Here is a 22,088-nt window from a genome sequence, read left to right on the forward strand (position 1 = left end):
GAAACTTTTATTCTTTATTTTCCTTGTCTCTCTATCCACGACACTTTTGGCAAATATATGATACATAGGCATGGAATACAAAAGGTTGAGTTTCCAAATTTGAAAAGGCTACCATTATAATGACCTTACGAGTTTCAGTGCCCAGATTATGGTTTGCGGGCAGTTTAGAAGGGTCGACGTTTATATCAACGAGGGTGTGACACGTCTATATAATAAGCAACAATGACTTATCGTCCATCACCTGCACTTTGATGATTGATTGATATGCACACAGCGGAGATTGACAAGAAAATTAGCCAGTAATTTTACCTTGCGAAGATACTTGATCGAGGGATGGGGCCCTTTATCTATTGTGTATATATACACTCAAGAGCAAGTAATTGACTGACGAGTATAAAGTATAGTGGCGATGGATAGTGCACGGTTGATCTACATACTATACTTATCGTCCATCACCTGCACTTTGATGATTGATTGATATGCACACAGCGGAGATTGACAAGAAAATTAGCCAGTAATTTTACCTTGCGAAGATACTTGATCGAGGGATGGGGCCCTTTATCTATTGTGTATATATACACTCAAGAGCAAGTAATTGACTGACGAGTATAAAGTATAGTGGCGATGGATAGTGCACGGTTGATCTACATACTACTCGGCCATATTGCATCCTGTGACACAAAACAGTGACGGGCTAGCTGATCATCACTTGATTCCCTCCAAATTCTTCATTCCACAAGCTCAATCCAAAGACCTTGCCCAAAGTTCCCTCTTACTGAAAAAGTATTTCGAACAAAACAATCATACATCACCAATTTTCTCAAACGGAAGAAAAAATAACAATGCCAGTGATTTGACATCCAATGGTCATTCAATAAACCAAACATAGATCGCCAATTTTCTCAGACGGATAGAAAAAATAACAATGCCATTGATTAGATTTTCAACTTAACATCGTCATGTGCAGGCATGTGCGAGTGCCAAGAGGGAGAGAAGGAAAGGAAAACATGCATCCATTTATTTGCATGAGATCAGATCAGAAATGGTAGTCCCATCCTTGCACAAATCTTTCAAGATAGTTTCTCTATCAACATTATTTCAATCCCACTGCTCCTCTTTAAGCATCAAACACTTGAGTGCTGAAAGTTTGGTCAAAATCCAAAACAAAGGTTCGAATTTCCATGGGAGCAAGTTCCACTACTAGTTTAGCAGGATCAACTGCTCCTCCCCTACTTGTGGTCTTGGTCACGGACTCCTCTTCAACCTTCCACCCCAATCTCTTTTTCTCCATTTCTGACCTTTCTTGATTTGCTGATAAGTTCATCTCTACAAGCTTCCCAATCTATAAATAAATTGAGAATATTATTAATAGTGTAGCTAAACCTCAGTGGTTGGTTGTGTTAACAAGAACAAAGAACCTCCCATCTACCTTCTTGCCAGGGAAAAGCTTTTGCAGCTCGACTTCTGTCATCACGGAAAGATCCTTGTCCTCTTCCATCTTTGTATAGCAGCATCAAAGCGAAAAGAGATTTCAAATTTTCAGTAAGATAAGAGTATGAGTGAAAATTGCATTAATGCTATATGCTAAATCGTGTTCCTAGTTACAAAAGAGAGATCACAACCTCGTATAGATGTGCTAAGCGAAGGAGAACCTTTCTATTGTCCAGCTCCTGCATTATTAGAAAGTAAAATGTTTATCTTAAAATGCTGAATAAAATGAGGATTCAAGTACATAGTTTCTGTCAAGCCCAATAATAGAATTGATCATTCACATCTAAAGATCACAAGAAGTATTTCTTATTGCTTCCCTCTCCTTCCCGAAAAAATTAATAAACAAAGAAATGATATTCATGTAACAAGGATAGGTGAAAATCACCTGTAATGTTATAATAGCTACATTATCGGGCAAACTGTACGAGTCGATCGCTGAGTAGGTCGGTACATGAGAGCTCATCCAATTATCTTTGACCTGAGGAAGAACTTCATGCTCAGGCAACAGTAAAATAAAATAGGAAACTTTGACACTAATTTCCACACCTCTTCAGTGAAGGCCAAAAGAAATGGAGAATATATCTCTTGACCAGTTGTACGGCGCCACTTTGCACCCTCTCCAAGTGGATCTATTCTATAATAATATTTTCCTTGGATCTACAAATGAACTAGAGCAGTCAATTTAGGTAATAACCACTTGTACTAACAGATATTATTTAAGGCCAAACTGAAGATTAACACTTAAAAAAGTAACTAAATGCGATATTTAAAATACTTTCATGGAAAGGGATGGGGTTATTTAGGTGCGTCAAGACTTTCCTTCTTTCATATAGCCTATGTTTGGCCACCATTTTTTCAAAATTTATTTTCAACCACACATTCTTCCATAAAATAATATTAAATGTAAACTGAAAACTTTTTCTTATTTTTTAAACACACATTCTCCAAAAATTACTATTTCAAAACTCATTTTTCCCCAAATTTGGATTAAAATGGAGCCCAAACAAGGGCATAATATCATTGATAAAGGCAAGGCAACCAGGTTGGGATGATCGGATGCGCATAAAAGTATTATGGAGTTTGTTGAATAAACTCACCGTCAATCCCGTGCATTTCTTATCAATACAAACTGTTTCATTTAATGCCTCAGCAACACCTTTAGAATCATCACGTAGTAATCTCCTACGTAAGAAAGAAAAGTTGTATATTTGAAGGTATGGTAACTTTGATATACGATTGATAGTGAAACAACTAATAAGGTAATAAAAAACCTGTGAAGCATCAGTTCAATCTGTCCATCTACTAAGCTTGATCCTCCCACAGCTCTGTCCACCAAGACTGAAAGTTCACTCTTATCATCTCCTACGTAAATACCAAGATTTATCTGCGTACGAAAAATTCAATCTTGACCAACACTGTAGGAGGAAAATTATTATTGTTCAAGAACTCAATAACAATGTTCATGTATTATCTGCGCAAGTATTTGGACATTTAAAAAATCTTGATGAAGAGAAACATACAGGGTAATAATTTCCAGCAACAGGTTCATTCACTTTCAAGTCCCAATCTGTCCTATAATCACGAATCTGAATAGCAAATAAATTTCTATCATCACATGTAAGAAAATGTAACCAATAAATATAAATTGAAGGACCACTTCTTCAATTTTCATGCTCATCATCTTTATACAATTTAAGGGTGTGTTTGAGCCCCATTCTTTTTAAAAAATGTATTTTGGAATAGTAGATTGATGGAAAATGTTTAGTTGAAAAATAATGAAAAGTTTTTGATTGTGTAATAATATTTTTAATGAAGAATATGTGGTTGAAAAGAAGAGAGAGAAAATGTATTTTTGGAAAAATGAGAATCAAACACCCCCTAAACTATTTTATTTGTACGCATCCAGGCAAAAATATATGCAGTAGGTGCGGCCACAAAGACCAAAAAATATACCCTTTTAATAAAATCACGGCCATTTGAATCGGTGTAGAATGTTTTATTAGTCTCCATGTTAGTTGTGATTTGAGCAGCCACTTCTTTTCCAATTCCATCCTCCACAGGGATTGGGCCAACCTGATTCCATGAAAAACATTTTACTGCACTATAAAAAGAACTAGTATCTTCCATTATGTCTACTTCAACCTGTTACTGCACCTGGAAGAAACTCAGGATGTATATTATCTATACATTATTAATCCAGATTATAGTTCAATGTCAAATACGTAAACATACTGTGAATTCAACTTCAACGTGCTCCTTTCCCTTGTAAAGGCGGTTAATCTGCATCGACACATAATGAATGAAGAATCAGTTTCCATAGGAACAAGACGATAGAAAGGGACTTCCAAGGTTGCTTGTCATTATCATTGCTCAAAAGAAAATTGTGATCTGTTGCCATATAACAGCCATTACTTCCACTCACCCATTGTTGGAACTTAGAAGTATTGTTTTTGAGCAGTCTACATCGAAAGGATGGTTTTTATGAGAGGACAACAATTATGTGACGCTGTCATATGCATAATGACTTCTCTATTCAACTTCTAATTTTCATGGTCAAATCTGATATTTGTTTAAGATAAATGAAGAAATGCACCTGATAAATCCACGGATTAATCTGCTGGTGAACTTCATCAATAATAGGTCCTCGTATAACTGTTAGAAGGTCCTGCAAATTCAGGTGAAAATTTAGTTCAAGCATTTTGAGTGGAAAGTTGTTTGCACTCCTGAGCTGAATCTTGACAACACTGCACCTTTTTCGCTGGCTCTAAGAGAAATGTACCATTTGGACGGAAGACATATGCTCCAGATGACTTCAATAGAAAATAATAGATCCAGAAACAGAAATTTAGAGAGGAATGTGTTACAAATCATGACAAATACAAACTAAAGTCAAATGAAAGAGGGCAGAGGTGAAGAGCTTAGATAGTGTGCAAAGAGTTAAATTTAGATGACCTGAGGACTTTCATCACTTCCGTTATATCCAGCATAGTAGCTGAAAGACTGTTGAATACTTTCGTTAACCTTCAATGGTCATAGGTATCAGTTATGCAGGGAAAATAACAATGTTATATATGAACAACAAGGACAGCTGCAAAGAAGAACAGACCTAAAGGAAATAAATTATATTCTTAAGCATAAGGAAAGACGTGATATAGAAGAAATCATGTGAAACTCTCAGGTATGTTGCTTACCAAACTTCTGATGTTCATATAATTAGTAAGTTTCCCTTCCTCGGCTGAAAATGTGAGCTTAAGATTTTCATGACCCACTTCGATAGTCGATTTTTCGCCTCTTCGAAGTGAGTGTACAGATGATCTTGCTGAACTAGCACCTATTTCAAGAAAGACATAAAAATGCAAATCAATGTTACCATAAATTCAGGAAATTTCATTGACATGGTCTTCCTGCAAAGAAACACTTAACCCAAAGAAATCATGGACCACACCTTTAGTTTTCGCTCTTGAAATTGTATATGTATTGAATCCAAGAGCTGGTACAGATGCTGAAAATGCAAGCCAATACTCTGGTGTTTTACTTGGTGATTGACCCCGGTATGCCTTTACAAGGTAGTTTCTCAAGTTCATATAATTTTCAGATAAAGGAAGGACCTGGGATTCAATCACCCTTCCAGCAGAATCACGTACAGTAACATCTTCATTCGTAACCTATAGAGAATTTTATTTGTAAATCCGCATGGTACAAAATGGAAGACTTTTTCCCTCTACTTACAGTATGAAGAATGTGAACTGATATAAACATAATTCTTTATTTGCAATCCTAGTTAAATGCACGAGCCCCATATTTATAGAATGAAGAATATAAACTAATATCAATGTAAATTCACTATTTTCGTTCCTAGTTGAATTCACGAGCACCTCCATATTATGCTTTTTAAAATATGATGTAAAAGTCCAGTCTTTATATAATGTCTACCCATGCTTTTTGCAAAAAAGGTTGAAACCTTACTGGGATTTATCGTCAATATCATTCATTATTGGCCAAAAGATGGGCTTGACCAGGTAGTCATTCAACTATATTCCCGATTGCCATTTTAGAGTTCATCAGGAATTCAAGTTATACAAATTTGGGAGAATGTACTACTAAATAAAATGACTGCAAAATCTCTCTTTTTCCTTTGCTTTATTGATCAAGCTTGTAACATAACAATGCAAGTTCCCAGTTGTTGATATCATGATGATTGTTATGTCCCAAAAGACACGTCTAATTTCATGTATGCAGAACACACATGGATACGAAAACTTTTGACTTTAATTGAGTATGAAGATACACTGATTAAATTATGCCATATCTGGTGGGGATTAAAATTAGTTTTTTAATAGATTTTGATAAAAGTTGAGGAAATTAAAGTTTGAAAAGTTGTGGGTCTTACGAAATATGTAATTAAAATTAATTATTGACTTTGAATTAAATAAAAATCTATTGAACAGGGGCTATATATAAAATAAAAACTTGTGACAAAAAATTGACTGAAGAAACATTTCAATCTTCACAAAAAAAAAAAAAAAAAAACTTGTAAAATTTAGCCCTTATTTGAGCCCCATTTTCAAAGAAAAATAGATTTTGTAATATTGATTTTTTTTTAGAGAATTTGTTGTTAAAAAATAGAAAAAAAATTCAGTTACACGTAAAATTATTTTATTGAGAGAATGTTCAGTTAAGAATGAATTTTGAAAAAAAAAAAAAAAATTAATTTTTGAAAAATGGGGCTCAAACATGGGCTTAGCAATGCTTACAATTAATAAAACCTAGAATCAAGATCAGAATTGGGATACCTACAGGTATACGGATTACATCTTCTCTCTTCCATCCAAGAGCATTGTAGACCACAACAATCTAAAAGGAGGTACATATGTTAGATGTTGAATTATACTTCCAAAAGTCATAGGAAATGATAATTTTTTTGTTAGTGAAACAAGAAGTGAAAAAATAAATAAAAATAAAAAAATAAATTATTAAACCCCTACCAGGTTTTTCCCATCGGAGATATCAATTTCTGATGGAGGACAGTAACTTATATTCAGAAGTGGACACTGAGAAAAGGTTACAAGCATCAGGATCTCAATCCATTATCACAAAATAATTTCTGGACTCTAAGATGAAGATTGCAGCACACAAGTCGTTTCATAATTTTGATTTTCTGTCAATCATAGGCACATATATTGTATGTCATGAGAACTCTGTTGCATATTTAATATTATATCTTCCCATAATATTAATTCCAATTACCAAGAATCAAAGACTTAAGAAAAGACAAAGCAGAGAAATAGTTGAGCAAAAAATCTTCTACAGGCTCAGAGGGAGTAAACAACATATTCCAAAACATTTTAGTTTTACTACGCCTTGTATATCAGCTGATGTACTGCTATCCAGTTCAGTGCTAAACTAAACATCAAGCATCTAAACTAGATTGGGTTTACATGCCTCATAATTGATATAATAATGGCCGGCACATTGCAATTAGTTACAGAATTCAACATAAAAGGCTTTTCATGTTAAAGTCAAAATTATACTGTTGACATTGCTTGAAAAATGTTTCAGGAATCTAAAGCTATGAGGACAACGAAGCATAATGGCTAAAAGGTTAAATGTATCTCTTTGCCTGTTGAAATTCTGTTTTCGCATTTCGACCCCTGGTGCATGATATGGAATCTACCAAGCAAGCCAATGATGATGATGTTACCTTTTCAGCCTGCAGACAGATAACGCATGACTGATTAATCTTCTAAATTGACTCAAGGTAATGAATACAGTACTAAATGTCAAAAAACTAATAGTCAATTGAACTTGCACCTCCACATATCCCATTGACAGTCTTTTCGCATAATCGTTAGCCACATGCTGTTTCTCTGTTCCAGTAACTGCATCATGATGCTGAGCAATTGCTAGAGCGTCAGCCAACAAGTCTATGTGGGGCCCAGATTTATTTCTACCTTTGATGAACTCTAGTTGTCTCGCTGCCTAAATATCCGGAAGTACATCAAAATCATCACCATGCATCGGGTCTAACATTATGAAAACATAAGTCAAATGATACCAAGTAATAGCCGCTCATCATTCTAACATAACGTTTGATGGCTGGTCTGCTCGAGAAGTACCCTGTCCAGTAACCATGTGCACGATCTGCATATCTGACAAGATAATTCTTTAATCTCTAAGGTGGAATCCAAATGAAAAAGTCTTATGTAAAATAGAACAGAGAATTGCTCTACTTATCACTCACGGAAAGAAGTCTTCAGTCTTAACAGGCCAGGATTTTTCAGTTGCATGTTTCGCATCAGTGTATATGGATGGAGTTGAGTACAGTGCATTTACACGTCCATCCTGGAATTTTTGCAAGTCAGTTGTTGTATTTTAACACTGATAATAGCAACATAATACTACAGGATAGCAAAAAAGAAAGGAGGGAACCTGCATCAAATATTGACACAAACATACAGAGTGAATGTCCTGAAGATCTAGACATGCTGAGATAGGGACTCAGAAATAATGGAAGAGAATCTATCCATATCATGGGAACTTAACAGAGTACATCAAGCATTTAATGCAAGTCAATACTATTAAGGCGATCTGTGTTGGTGGTTGACTATTGTCATGTTATGGTGGACACCGACACTCCTAGGAAGCTCCAAGACAAGTGTCCAACCTGCCACGTAGTATGCCTACTTTATATATTTTAAAAATTTCTGGCATTGTAGTATACTTTAGGGACACTCATCGAGCACATCCGTCATGCCATGTGGCATGTTATAAAGTGTTCTTATTGTTTCCAGTCCAACTCACGAGAAACATGTCCTTAACCCATCAAGGACATGGAAAGGAATACAGATATAATATATAAATGGACTATTTTAAAGAATTTAAATTGACACGTATGTCCTACTTTATGAATAATTGCTTGGCAATATGCCCATGTAGGTGGTGTGTGTAAATGTGAGACCACAAGGATCAGATAAAATCAATTTACATTATGAAACTATTCACTAAGTAATACACCCATTGCCATTTAGGAGCTTCTTTTGAACCCAATGTTAAGGGCCCCAAATTTTTATTTCTCTTGATTGTTATGTTTAGGCAGTCAGTAGATAAACCTCGGAGTCGGCCCACTTAAGTGATGAAAAATTGGAAAAGGATTTTATTTCATTCCCTTGACAAGTAATTGCGTTGTCATGGTTTATGACAGAGGCAACCCATATAGAATAGAATAGAGAAAGAAAGACTCCTTACATTATGCGTAAAAGTAATGCTATTTATCATCATGATCATAGAACATCAGGGATGTGACAACCCATTATTCCTCACATTTCTCTCTCTTGAGACCACGTCACCTTCCCCTCACTCTCTCATAAAAATTGTACTACCCAATCCCATTATTTCACATGAACTGTCATATCACCGATGTTCCACCATCATAATGATAAATAGCATTATTCTATGTTTAATGTAGTAATTCTCTTTTTCAAGTGGGAGAGATGGCATAGTGGACTAAAGCATCAAATTGCAAATCAGTTGTAAGAGTTATTCTTACCTAAGGTTCGAATCTCACCCTTTCCAGTTCTGTTGATGAATTGATTATATATATATATATATATATATAATCTTAGTTAAACGTGTGGAATAGATAAAATCCTAAGAAATTTTGAAAATTAACCAAGGGAAAACCCTTTGGATTTTATTCTACATGTTGATGTTTTTCAAAGTATTTTATTTTTGGCTTTTGGGAGTTGTAGAATTCATCAACTCCCCCCTTAAAGTTTATTTAACATGGAAAAGATTCGGCAATAACTTACACCTTAATTTTTCATTGATTTGTGAAATTTAAAGGAGAAGTTACAAGAAAGTATTTTCATTCAATCTCCATTCCCATCACACGCTTACTTTTCCCTTGTTCTCTCTCAAGTTTCTGCAATTTTAAGTCATTATTCAAGAAGAATATTAAGGGGTGACTATAGTATTTTGTTTTGTGGAAGATTCCGGGTTTCATGTCTCAAGGAAAGGATTCTCAGGTTTTCAATTCAAGAACAAGGTGAGAAAAAGTGCAGTGAAAATTTAATAAACTATTTTTAGTTAATTATGGCGTTTCCATGTTTGATTAACTTTGTAAAATGAGTTTCCCATGAAAATGTTATGTTTGGCCAAAATCAGTACAATAAGTTCATAGGGACAGTAAAAGACTCTTCGGGATCAATGAAAAGTTCTTTGAAACATGAATTTTGCCAGTAATCCTTGATCCTTATACGTTCAAAGTTACTTGTATGATTAAATGTTGAGGATTTTAATTAGTTGAATTCAGGTGTGCACATGAATTGTTCCTAAGGAGTGTTTTCACACTCGCCCTTCCTAATAAATGTTTAGATGTAATTGACTGACCGACGGATTGAAGATGAGACAGTGAGGATGTGGGTATTACAACGGTATAGGAAGGTGGAAGGACGCAGCAAAGTGTTAGTCTAATTAAAGTAAGTTTAAGCAATGATTAATAAGTTTAAAGTTAACCTTGAAAGATGTTTAGAGACTTCCTCTATCTAAAGTTCAGTTATGTTATTATTAACCTTGTGATTTGCTATATTTGACTGTCTTTGGTAATCGAAATATGGATTTGAGTACATTTATGTACAAGTAATGGAATCAAATTAGGTTAAGAAGACATTTAGTTAGGCAGTTTCTGATTTTCAATTTGTTTACATGTCATGTAATCTTCAAGTTTTTGGTCAGAGCTTGTGGCGTTTGAAAGCTCTACGAGTTTTTATAAAAACTTCATGTTAATCCGAATCCATTTCGTGAGTGAAATAAGTGTGGTCTTAATTCATTGCATCATAGGAACCTATATGACAGCAATTTCCATTAGCATAAACCATTCCTCGTTCTTTACTTTCTCTGGGGTTGAATGTTATATTTTGATGATCTAAATGGAGTTTCAAAACAAATGGTGAAGTTCTAGGGGGTGGGCACGCCATGTGGTCCCAAAGGCCAATTTCCATTTCAGTTCCATTTTCGTTGTAGTTCGTTTCGAATTTTCCATTCATGATTAAACATCCAAATCAATTTACTATAATCTAATTTCATAATTTAGATACAAGGTAAAATAATAATAATAATATATAAATAAAATAAAAATAAAAATCCAAGGAGCTTCATCTTGCAGCAAATGTACGTTTCTAAGTAACAATCCAGATCTTATGACTTGGGACATTACAAGACGGGTGTAAGAAATTTCAGATTAAGCAAACTATTTAATATTCATTTTCATAAACTGAAAAAGATTACAGACCCCATCGACAAAGGACAATTGATCAAACAATACTAACCTGAAAAATTTACAAAATCATTTTCCCCCCTGAAAGTATCAAAGAATGTAGAAATGAAAGATTTTAGTAGAGTCAAATTTCTATTTTCTGGAATTTTGGATGAATTAGCTTTGAATTAGCAGAGTTGAAAAGGGAAGAAATCCAATACAGACAATTCTTTGTTGCTATTTCTTGTTGATCGGTTTTAATAAGAACAGTAAATTTTTTTTTTTTTTTTTTTTTTTTAAATATTCATGGTCAGTGATGGTCCTAGATTGGTTCAAAGCAGTAATGATATGAAAGAAACATGGCACTCTAAATTCAAAACCTCTTGTTTTTCTACTGTAAGAAGGAAGTAAAAACAGAAGAATACATTTAAGAAAGTTTAGGACACTTACAATGTTGACGTAGTGAATGAGCTTGTCCATCTGCCTAAACCATGTGTGTGCATATTGATACTTAAAGTCAGTTCCCATTGTAAACATAATATGGTTTGTCCGAGTTATGTTAGCCTGCCAATTTAACAAATGAGGCATTTTAAACGCATATTTAGATACTTCACATTTCAACTTGATGTCAAACAGAAACGACCAAATTACCTGAGACAGTGCAGCAGCTACAAAGTCTTCAACTCGCTCTTGAACATTGTAATCAAACAAAGTGGGATCATCCTTCAATTTTAATGCATAAAAAAAAAAACAAAATGTAAATATATAATAGGGTGAAGAAATACATGGAGATAATGAAGAAAGATATCAAGGTTTTCCAAATGATTACTTGAACGACAGGTGAAGCATCATTAACTTCAAAGTAGAAACCAGAAGGGGGTTCATAGTTCTCTGGGAAAGCACCAGCAAAAATCTGAAAGTTGATGGAAGAAACTAATGATGTCACAGAAAGAAGTCTCCTTCAGTGGCATATTAAACATGATACATAATGCAAATATCAATTCATGAAACGGAAAAACTTGTTTGCCACATACCTGTGCAGCAGAACCAAGGCTCTTAGAACCCCGCCAAACGACTTCAAGACTCTTCTCATATTTCCGTTTGGCTCTGTCTTGATAATCAATTCGCCCAAAGAAAAGTGAATCAAATCCAATCTGCAGAAGTAGAAAAGCATTCCGACAAGTAATGAAGCCTACAATTTCTTTATGGAATTAATAGCCATAATACATTGTATTGAGTATCATTAGTATCAAATACACCATTTTGGTACTGTTATCTGAAAGAGAAAATTGGCCCTGGCTAAAACTCGACAAAAGACAGATACTTACTTCCGCTCCTAACAAGTAAGCCTGCACAGCAGAATGCCCAAAGGGATCGATTTGCCAACCAATTCTTGGAGTCACACCAAACTCCTTCTTAATAAAATTGTGCCCTAGAGTTGTCTGCTCAATCATGTCAACGTAATGCGTCGCTGCTTCATCATGCATGCACATTCCCCCATTTCTAGAACAAGAATATGGATAATCTGAATGAGAACTGAATTTTTTGAAATATGGTGGTAATAATCTCTACTTGAATACTGTGACAAATTCTAAGAACAAGATAATGACAAGTTTAGAACATTGTCATTTACATATAAAATTCATATATATTTGCTCTTCCTTGTAGGAACTGGATATTCAAACACCTGTCAGGACCATATATCATGCAGTGACTGAGTTTGCAAAGAATCAATTGGGCAGACATGAGTCAAAAATCAGAAAACTTTACATGAATTCAAGTTGACCAGAGCTAACTAGTTGCTTCACTGTGAGTTGGACCGCTTCACTCTGGTCCTTCCACCATCGTTCAAAAAATGCCTGCAGCAAATATCAACAAGAGTTTACATTTCGGGTTTTAAATATGCATATATTTCTATAGAATAATGTTACTCGTACATAATGTAGTTACATAATGATTTACATATAGATGAGGTGTCAAACACAAGGCGGGGAAGTTTTTCTATTTGATTGAAGAAATTTTGTCCCATTTACATGTAGTACAATCAAATTCTATAGGCTGCTGGTCTAATTCCTCTCTCTCTTTTTTTTTTTTTTTTTTTTTTTTTTTCCTTTTTTTCTTTTTCCCACTCCAAGAAGATGGGAGTGTTTAATTGAGCTATTAAGGGATAAATCTAATATCAAATAAAGATGAAAATACAGACCAACTTATAAGGGTTTGGGCCATTTCTCTTAATAAGGTTAATATTTTTTAACCCTGAGAGGTAGTTCAGTGGTCAGACTTTGGGTTTGCTCCCCAATGGTCTCCAATTCGAGTCCCCTTAGACCCACTAAGATGAGTATCCAGTTGTAAACTTCAAGGCCCCATGTGATTAGGAGAGGTGCGCGTAAGCTGGCTTGAATACTCACGGTCATAAAAAATAATAATAATAAGGTTAACCTTTTTAGATAGTCCAAGTCTTCACCCTTGTCTGGACGTGATGGAAACCTGAATTTGGACTGTTGGTCCAGCATTAAGATAATTTTTTATTGAAACTCGGCTGAAAAATATTCAAGCAAATGCAGTAGCTTTTACATCCTACTTCCCAAATTTGCCCTCTCTATTGCACACCACTTTTAGGACAAATGGGACAAATTCAAACCAAATTCATGAGGGTTAAAACGGTCAACGCGCAATGCTTATTTGGATCAAAGACAGCATGGGTCTGGTTGATATGACCAAAACTTCAAATTAGTCTATGTATAAAATTGCACCCAACGGTCCAAATTTTGGTTTTTTTAATCACGCCAAGACAAGTCCTTAATATGATATCAGAGCTCATTAAACTCAAACAAACAATTCAATATGATTAAACTAGTAAAAATGACACGAAAATTTAAAGATTGATTTGCTCAAATAAACCACCATCTTGTAGGACATATTAAGGGATAAATTATAAATCGAATGAGGATGGAAATATAGAACATCTTAGAAGATTATCTCCAAGAGGGTCTCTAAATACAAAATGCTCTTTATTTTAGACTGTCAATTCTTAAAAATGAGCTCTAAAAAACTCTTTATTTTAACTTTTTAAAATAGAGAATGGATTTGGCAAAATAACTATCTATTTTTGATGTATAATGATTGCATTGATTGGTTAATTGACATATAAAAAAATAATGTTATATAGAATATGAAGAGAAATCAATAAATGTTTCTTAGTAAGATGAAGAGCCAAAATAGACAGCTTGTTGGAGTGTATAAAAATTTTAACTCTATAATACATAAGATACTCTTAGAGATGCTCTAACGGTTTTCACTACTTCTCTTAATGAGATTGACCTTTTATGATAGACCCCAACCCCAAGTCTTAATACAAGCTTAGGCAATTATTAAAGGGGAAAAAAAATGGTGTTACCCACAATGTTGTGCAAATATTCTGAACGCTCAAAGCTTTCCTTAAACTAACAATCAAACAACCCAAAGTATGTTACAACTCTTAAAAGACAGAACAAAATAAGGTAGATAGGCATTAACTAACTAACCATCTCAACATAGATAAATTTCCTGTTCTTGTCAGCCAACAGAGCCGGCACCAGAGAGTCCAACACATTTTGCACACATGCTCCCTACATTATTTACACAATTATCATAAATTTATTACTTATCCAAGTAGATATTTGAAATAATTAACAATAGAGAAGAGACCTGGATGGAATTGTTAGAGCCCACATAGTACTGATCGACAGTCTTCAACCAGCCAACATCATCGTGGGTATGAGGAACCAAATGAACATTTAGCTTGTCGGGGACTATGCCCTGTGAAGTATTGTATACCATGTACATTGACTCTGCTCCCCCAAAACTAAAAACCCATAAAACAACCACAAATACAGTGGCGATCTCCATTTTGTTTTTTCTTTTTACCTAGCTTGTTCACTTGCAGGCGTTGTCGTTGGACTTTCCTAAAAATTGAATCTTCTACAAATCGAAGAATTACTTGAAACGAGTTGGAAATTGCAAGAATACGATGCAAAACGAGGATACGATACAAATTGAAGTGTTTCTGTTGGGTTAGGTTAGAAATGGTGGCGTCTGACATTGTCTGGTGCCAGCTGTTGAGGAAAAAAAGGAGTTCTACTCTGGTCAATTGAGAGAGAAGTCAAGACTTTCTTTTTCTTAGCTTGCAAAAACAATATTTTAGTGGCTTCATGGCCCCCACAAAGCTAAAGTAAAATATGTTAAATTCAGTGAAAATTACCCCTGAGCCTACATTTTAACATATCATTTAAAAAATTAAGATTTCAACTTTATACTTCAAAAAAATGAAATATATCCTCTTCATCCTACCCCCTCCACTTCTTAAATCCAAATTCATTTTCCATCCAAGCAAGAGCTCATAAAACTTCTCACCTTCCTCATTCTCTAATTGCAGGACCACCATAGCATCATCCGTAGCGAGCTTATCAATGCGATATGCACCGCCATTGCGCGAAGCAGCGTAGCTATGCAGTGGTAATGGTTGGGTTTAAGGGTATTTTTGGGGGGTTTTGGGTGGTTAATTCCTTCTCCGATCTAAACTTATTTGTTTAATCGAAGTTTCTGGGTAATTTTTGTTGGTGGTTGTTTTGCAGTTGTAAAATCGCAGTTGTTGGTGATGGTGTGGTACAATGGTGATGTTTTGGGTGGTTAATTCCTTCTCCGATCTAAACTTATTTGTTTAATCGAAGTTTCTGGGTAATTTTTGTTGGTGGTTGTTTTGCTGTTGTAAAATCGCAGTTGTTGGTGATGGTGTGGTACAATGGTGATGGCAGTTACAGCGACGATGCTAATGAGGTAGAGTGGTGTTCAATTGGTGTCGGTGGTGATGGAGTGCGATGGGGTGAAGAGCATTTATGATCAACTATTTGAGTAATTATGGTCAATAAAATGGTTAATTTGTGATCGATAAAATAAATAATTTATATCTAAAAAATGTGTGATTACAATTAAATTTGTAATTGTAACTCTAAAAATATGCAATTTGTGAGCGTGATCGTAATTGAGTGTGTATTGTGAATTTTGACCTATTATCAGGTTGTCACAATTGCAATAATTTATTTGTGAAACTTTTCGACAAGTTTCTTGTTTTTGAAAGTGTATGCTTAAACCGTTGTAATTATGTATACTTTTCTTAGATGAATGTGCAATTATATAGTATGTGTAGCGCATTATGCTGAACCGTTCTCCCATTTCTTGGACCAAATGATTATTTGTACCTCTAGCTTTGAGCAATTTATGTGATGGGACATTTTCATTAAGGGCAAACTAGGAATACACAATGAAATGAATATTTTGGACATTTTGATGAAACCTATATAATTAAATAAAGAATAATGCAATCTAACGTCACTAATGATATAACATAAGCCTACGTGGTGCTAAGTGATAGGCACAATTATAAATAGAATTAAATGATTTACTTAATTATACTTTTCATTTAATGTTACATTAGTGCTACAAAAACTAGTATAATGTGGTGTTAATTAACATTACTAAAATACACAATGTATTGTGATGTGTTTCGATCAAACATCAATCATTAGTGCTTCAATAAATAATAATGCAATATAGTGTCAATGATTAGTGCTACTATACAGGCTTTGATGAAAACTATATAGTTAAATAAATAATAATGCAATATCGCCTGCATGTTGCAAAGCGATAGGCACAATTATAGATAGATTTAAATGATTTACTTAATTATATTTCTCATTTGATGTTACATTGTACTACCATGACTAGTATTTTTATACTGATGCTAATTAACATTACATTTAATGATTAGTGCTACTATACAGGCTTTGATGAAAACTATATAGTTAAATAAATAATAATGCAATATCGCCTGCATGTTGCAAAGCAATAGGCACAATTATAGATAGATTTAAATGATTTACTTAATTATATTTCTCATTTGATGTTACATTAGTACTACCATGACTAGTATTTTTATACTGATGCTAATTAACATTACATTTTAACAAAATTCTAAAATGCGTAATGCGGCGCAATGCGTTTCAATCAAGTATCTATCATTACCAAAATGTGAATGTAGAGATTTGAATTTTTTCATGGAATGTTTTAATTTATGAATTCTAATACAAATATTGAAGTTGATTTATAGTTAAAATGGAAGAAAAGTTGAATTTGAGGTTGAAATATATATTTTATTTTTTTATTATAAATTTTCATTTTTTTAATTTTAAATCATTTTTCTTAATCCTTTTTGTTTTTGTTTTTATTCTTTTTTTTATTTTAAATCTTAATTTTTTTTTCAATTTCTTTTTTTATTTCCTTTCCTTAATTTACTATTTTTTCATCAGTTATTTCTCATTTTGTTTTTCCATTTTATTTGCAATATCTTTTCGATCAATTATTTTTCATTTCATTTTTTGCTTTTTTTTTTCAAGCTTTTTCCTTTTTGTATTTAAATTTTGTATTTCTTTTATATTTTATATTTCCTTTTTATTTTTTCTCTTTAACATAATATCTTTTTTATCAATTGTTTTTTTATTTTCATTTTATTTTCAATTTATCTTTTTTCCTTTTTGTATTTTATTTTTGTATTTTTTAATTTTAATTTCATTCTTATAATTTTTTATAATTTCCTTCTTATTTTTCTCCTTAATTTAATATCTATCCATCAATCATTTTTCTTTTTCATTTTCTACTTTACAAATCCAAATAAAATAGAAAACTACAAAATAAATTTGAACAAAACTAAAATACTACAAATGATGAAAATACCCTTAAAATAATTCAAAACATAAAAATACAAAAATAGACCTTTAAACAACTGAATTTGACCCCCCAAAAGGTTTGACAAAATCATTCGACAAACTTGTGCAGAATCGAAAAACGTTTTCAAATTGTACTTATGAACAAAAATCCAACAGCCGAATTGAAAGTTATATACATTTTTTTTACATCCTGTGCGTTTTTCAAATACTTTATATTCCTTCCGTTTTCTAATTAGTTTAGGATCTTCTCTTTTATTTGATCTGAATCACGCTAGAGCATGCGATGGATCTGTTTGTCCTCCACGATTCTCATCATCCTCTCTCTCTCTCTCTCTCTCTTCAAGAAGATTCGCCCTCGAATCTTGACTCAAAGAATATGAACTGTATGTTGCAGGCAATTTCCAAAATAAATAATAATAATAATAATAATTTTTTTATATATTGAGATTTTTTTCAACTATGATACTAGTAAAAAAAAACTAATTTGGATGCTAAATTAGCATAAAAACAAATTTTGAATTTTTTTTTGGTATTTTTATGTATTAAGAACTTAAAAGACGAAGAATGCGAAGAATAAAAGCAAAGAAAACAAAAGACTCAAATAAAAAGGAAAAAGATATAACCTTGATTTTTGGAACCTAAGCTTTGATACCAACTGATGCGAACCCACGTAGCAATTGAAATTATGAAATCCACACGAGATCGAATCGAACCCAAAAAGCTAATAAATAACGTTTAGAGTTTGATCCAAAAATATTAAACTAAGAAAGCAACACAATCGTCAACAATATATTAACCCTTTGATCACAAGTTTCAAGAATCACACCTGAATTGTTTGAAAGTTTGACCTCGATAAATTGTTAAACCAAAAAATCAAGACAATTGCAAACAATATCTTGACCCTACGATCACAAAACTTCTGAATCTTTCTTGAATTATTGAACGCCCAAAGAGTATGAATCTTTGTTAAGTTCGAATAGTTTGAATGACAAGAATATTAAAAATAGTTAATAAATTCTGTTCAATTAAGAACAAGATGGAAAGTGAAAATTTCACATTATGATTTATTCTCAAAAACTAATTAATGTCTTTATTATACAATGAATGCGCCTTTTATAAACATAAAATGAACTCCTAGTCAAAATAAAACTCTTATTCTAAAGACGAGTCCAAACAAATTAGAAAACTACAAAATAAATCTGAATAAAACTAAAATACTACAAATGACGAAAATACCCTTAACTAATTCAAAACATAAAAATGCGAAAATAGACTTTTAAACGGCCGAATTTGATCCCATTTTACAAACTTTACATAATCAAAAGACATTTTGGATTATACTCATGGACAAAAATTCAACAACGAGCTGAAAATTATATACGTTTTTGTACATCCTGTGCTTTTTCACAAACTTCGTATTCCTTCCATTTTCTAATTGGTATAGGATCTTCTCTTCTAATTGATCTGTATCACTCCAAAATATGCATTGAATTCTTGTTAGTTTGCTCTCCACTGGATGATTGATGAAACATGTTTTTGTTTAATTCAATTTAAGACTTTAATTTAGTAATTTCTTGGGTTTTTGATTAATTTGGCATTCTCATTGCACTATTTGATTGTTGGTCATTAATTGAATAGTTAGGTACTTATTACAGTATAGGAATACTCACAATAAGTTTAAAATGTGGTAAAATCAACACGTGGATAATATGTATTATGAATAATATTTATGGCATGTGCAATCATATAAATGACATGAACTAAATGCATGATTTTCATATAAATTCAAACTACGAATATGATCAGGTAGTATTAATTATAGATTGGTATATCTTGAAAAAGAGTATATAACATATTAGCATTATCGGTTGTCAAAAATGCATGAAATTAACTAAATTATTAATTAATAATTGAAATAGATGAAAATAGGGGGAATTATGAATCCAATACTATCATTCACATTCAATAAAATCACAATTTACTTGCTTTATTGGTATAGATTAGAAATAATATAAACAACCACAAAATCATTCATTTGATGTCACTACTCGACACGAATTTAGTACTAACTATTGAGCTACCTTTTAAATCTTATTCGTCATGAGATTGATAAATTCGGAACTTGGGATTTCTATTACTTGTACTACAATTCCATATACTTGCAACTTTCACTTAAACAAGTTTTTGGATTCGTTGTTGGAAGTAATGGGATTTAATTTTAGTTTAGTAGTTTATATTAATTTTGATTTTTTCTTTTTTCCTTTTTGCTTTTAGTTCTTTTTTGGCTTTAATTGAAATACTTGATCTCTTCTTGTTTTCACTCTTAGCGTATTTCCATCAGTTTATGCAAGATCTTGACAAGATCGAGATCCTCCCTATACATCATAAGATCGAAAAGACCTTTAGGTAATGCCAAAGTGAACAGAGAAAAACAGGATGACTGAAAATTAGAATTAGATTCAGGATGCACTTCAGAAAGCAACACTTCTAATTTAGCAACCACTTCCAGTTCAGCCTATATTAGTGTGGATTATGTGAATCCTATATCGACACCAGTGCAGTCGGTAATTATCTACAAGCTAACTTCTATATCCAGCCAGATGTCATAAACCTCTTCTAGAATCATCAGGACACAAGTTTTGTAAAAAAACAATGGATAATCCACACAAACACATGCAAACTTTTCTCATGCTGTGCAAAATAATAATCCACAAGGGAATGTCATAAGATGCATTTCGAATTCATTTACTCCTTTACACTTTGAAGGAGGATGCAAAAGCACGATGTATTCACTACCTCCCGAGAACTTTATATATTAGACTAACATGGTATAAAAATTTACTATGAAATTCCTCCAGCCATCACAAGTCCATCAAATTAGTAATGAAGTATATCCTTTCATACAGAGGGATTTTGAGACATATCTAGAAGCATGGGACAAATTCAAGAGTGTATTTAGAAAGTGTTCAAATCTTGACATCCTAAATTGGCATAAATATATCTCTTCTATAATGGATAGCACTCAGAATTCTATAATATTGTAGATGCTTTAACGGACAGATCAATTTTAACAATTAAGGTAGATGAAGTACATAATCTATTTGAGTTGATTGTTGGAAATCAAACCAACTGACCAACAGATAAGAAGGCTACGAGAAAGGCAATCGGGATGCATAATGTAAACGTAGTGATAACATCAGTATCACAAATAGAAGCAATAAAGATGAAGTTTAACACTTTTAACTTAATATATGTACATAATATATCATCCAGCTCCGGTTTGCTCAAGTTATTGGTTAGATCACATCAATAACAGCTGCCCTTTAACTTCCACTCACACGGTTTAGCCAGCAGATGTCAGTTATGCACAGAACTATCGGGGGCAAAATGGACCTTACCCATACAGCTATCATCCGAGTTTGAACAAGCAACACAACTATGCGTGGATGGATAATTAGGATCAAGTAAACCAGATGAAGGGCAATCCATCAGCAATTTAGCAACAACAAGAATATAAGCAATAGTTGGAGGATCTACTTTTCAAGTACATCACCAAAATTAAGACAGCAATGTAGAATCAACAGGCCTCTATATATAACTTACAGAACTAGGTGGGACAAATAGCAAGTGCATTAACCAACAGACCATAGGGTACCTTGCTTGGAAACACAGAGAAGATCTGCAAGAGCAGGTACTAGCAATTAAGGTGGTGAATTTGAGATCAAAGAGACACCATCATTCACTTTCGCCGTCCCCGATTAAGGCTTATGTGACATACATTCCATTCCTTCAAAGACTACGATGGTGGCCAACAGTACGACAGGTTCAAGGCATCACTACTAGGAGTGATGTTCAGTTGTCAGAAATTACTACAAAAGGAAGGAAATAGATAACACTCAAATATCGATTAAGGTTAAAGAATAAGTGGAGCAATCCCAAAAAGTAATAGAGAATGATCAATAATTAGTCTCAAATAGTATATAGCTTAAGGTAACAGTTTGTAGTACTTCACTCATATCTATAACCCATTTTCCTCAAAAGCTACAAAATGTCAAACTAGACAGGTCGTTTACTAAATTTCTGGAAGTCTTCAAAAAGTTACATGTCAACATCTCATTCATTAACGCAATCCTTCAAATCCCAAACTACTTTAAGTTTTTGAAGAAGATGTTGAACAAAAAGATAAAGCTACCCGAGCATGAAATGATAGCACTATCTGAAGAATGTAGCATGATCATCCAGCACAAGATTTCGCCCAAAATAAAAGATACAAAGAGTTTTACTTTACCTTTTTTTATAGGAAATTTACATAATATAAATTATTCGATTGATTCAGGAGCAAGCATAAATCTAATTCTTTGTCTCTTTATAGGAAATTGGGATTGAGAGATTCTAAGGTGGCCTTTACTAGCCTTCAGTTGGTGCAAAGATCGATGAAACATCCCTACGGAATAGTCAAATACATGCTTATCATGGTGGGAGAATTTATTTTTCCAACTAACTTCATCATTCCAGATATAGAAGAGGCATATCAAATGCCAATAATCATGAAAAATCCATTCATGTCTATAAGTCGAGCCTTG

The 22,088-nt window shown here is 33.2% G+C and overlaps 1 protein-coding gene across 2 annotated transcripts; it reads right to left on the reverse strand.

The window, feature by feature from the left end:
• Positions 1 to 832: 832 nt before the first annotated feature.
• LOC111396890 (probable alpha-mannosidase At5g13980) lies at positions 833 to 14,854 on the reverse strand. Of its 2 annotated transcripts, none has more exons than XM_023023488.1 (29): positions 14,432 to 14,854; positions 14,269 to 14,352; positions 12,515 to 12,603; positions 12,073 to 12,247; positions 11,779 to 11,898; positions 11,574 to 11,657; positions 11,396 to 11,467; positions 11,195 to 11,308; positions 7,733 to 7,833; positions 7,547 to 7,640; positions 7,303 to 7,470; positions 7,193 to 7,201; positions 6,477 to 6,542; positions 6,289 to 6,345; positions 4,937 to 5,156; positions 4,683 to 4,822; positions 4,444 to 4,512; positions 4,242 to 4,301; positions 4,085 to 4,156; positions 3,724 to 3,771; positions 3,445 to 3,564; positions 3,012 to 3,077; positions 2,763 to 2,875; positions 2,589 to 2,673; positions 2,038 to 2,148; positions 1,877 to 1,969; positions 1,623 to 1,670; positions 1,430 to 1,498; positions 833 to 1,342 (listed from the first exon to the last, which is right to left on the reverse strand). In XM_023023488.1, exons 1-29 carry the CDS (start codon positions 14,630 to 14,632, stop codon positions 1,118 to 1,120), a joined length of 2,973 nt encoding a protein of 990 aa, XP_022879256.1. In that variant the 5' UTR covers positions 14,633 to 14,854; the 3' UTR covers positions 833 to 1,117. The 2 variants fall into 2 exon arrangements, with proteins under 2 accessions (XP_022879256.1, XP_022879255.1); XM_023023487.1 differs by having other exon boundaries at positions 7,112 to 7,201.
• Positions 14,855 to 22,088: the final 7,234 nt, after the last annotated feature.

The sequence above is a fragment of the Olea europaea genome, chromosome 7, assembly GCF_002742605.1.
Source record: "Olea europaea var. sylvestris chromosome 7, O_europaea_v1, whole genome shotgun sequence".
Classification (NCBI taxonomy): domain Eukaryota; kingdom Viridiplantae; phylum Streptophyta; class Magnoliopsida; order Lamiales; family Oleaceae; genus Olea; species Olea europaea.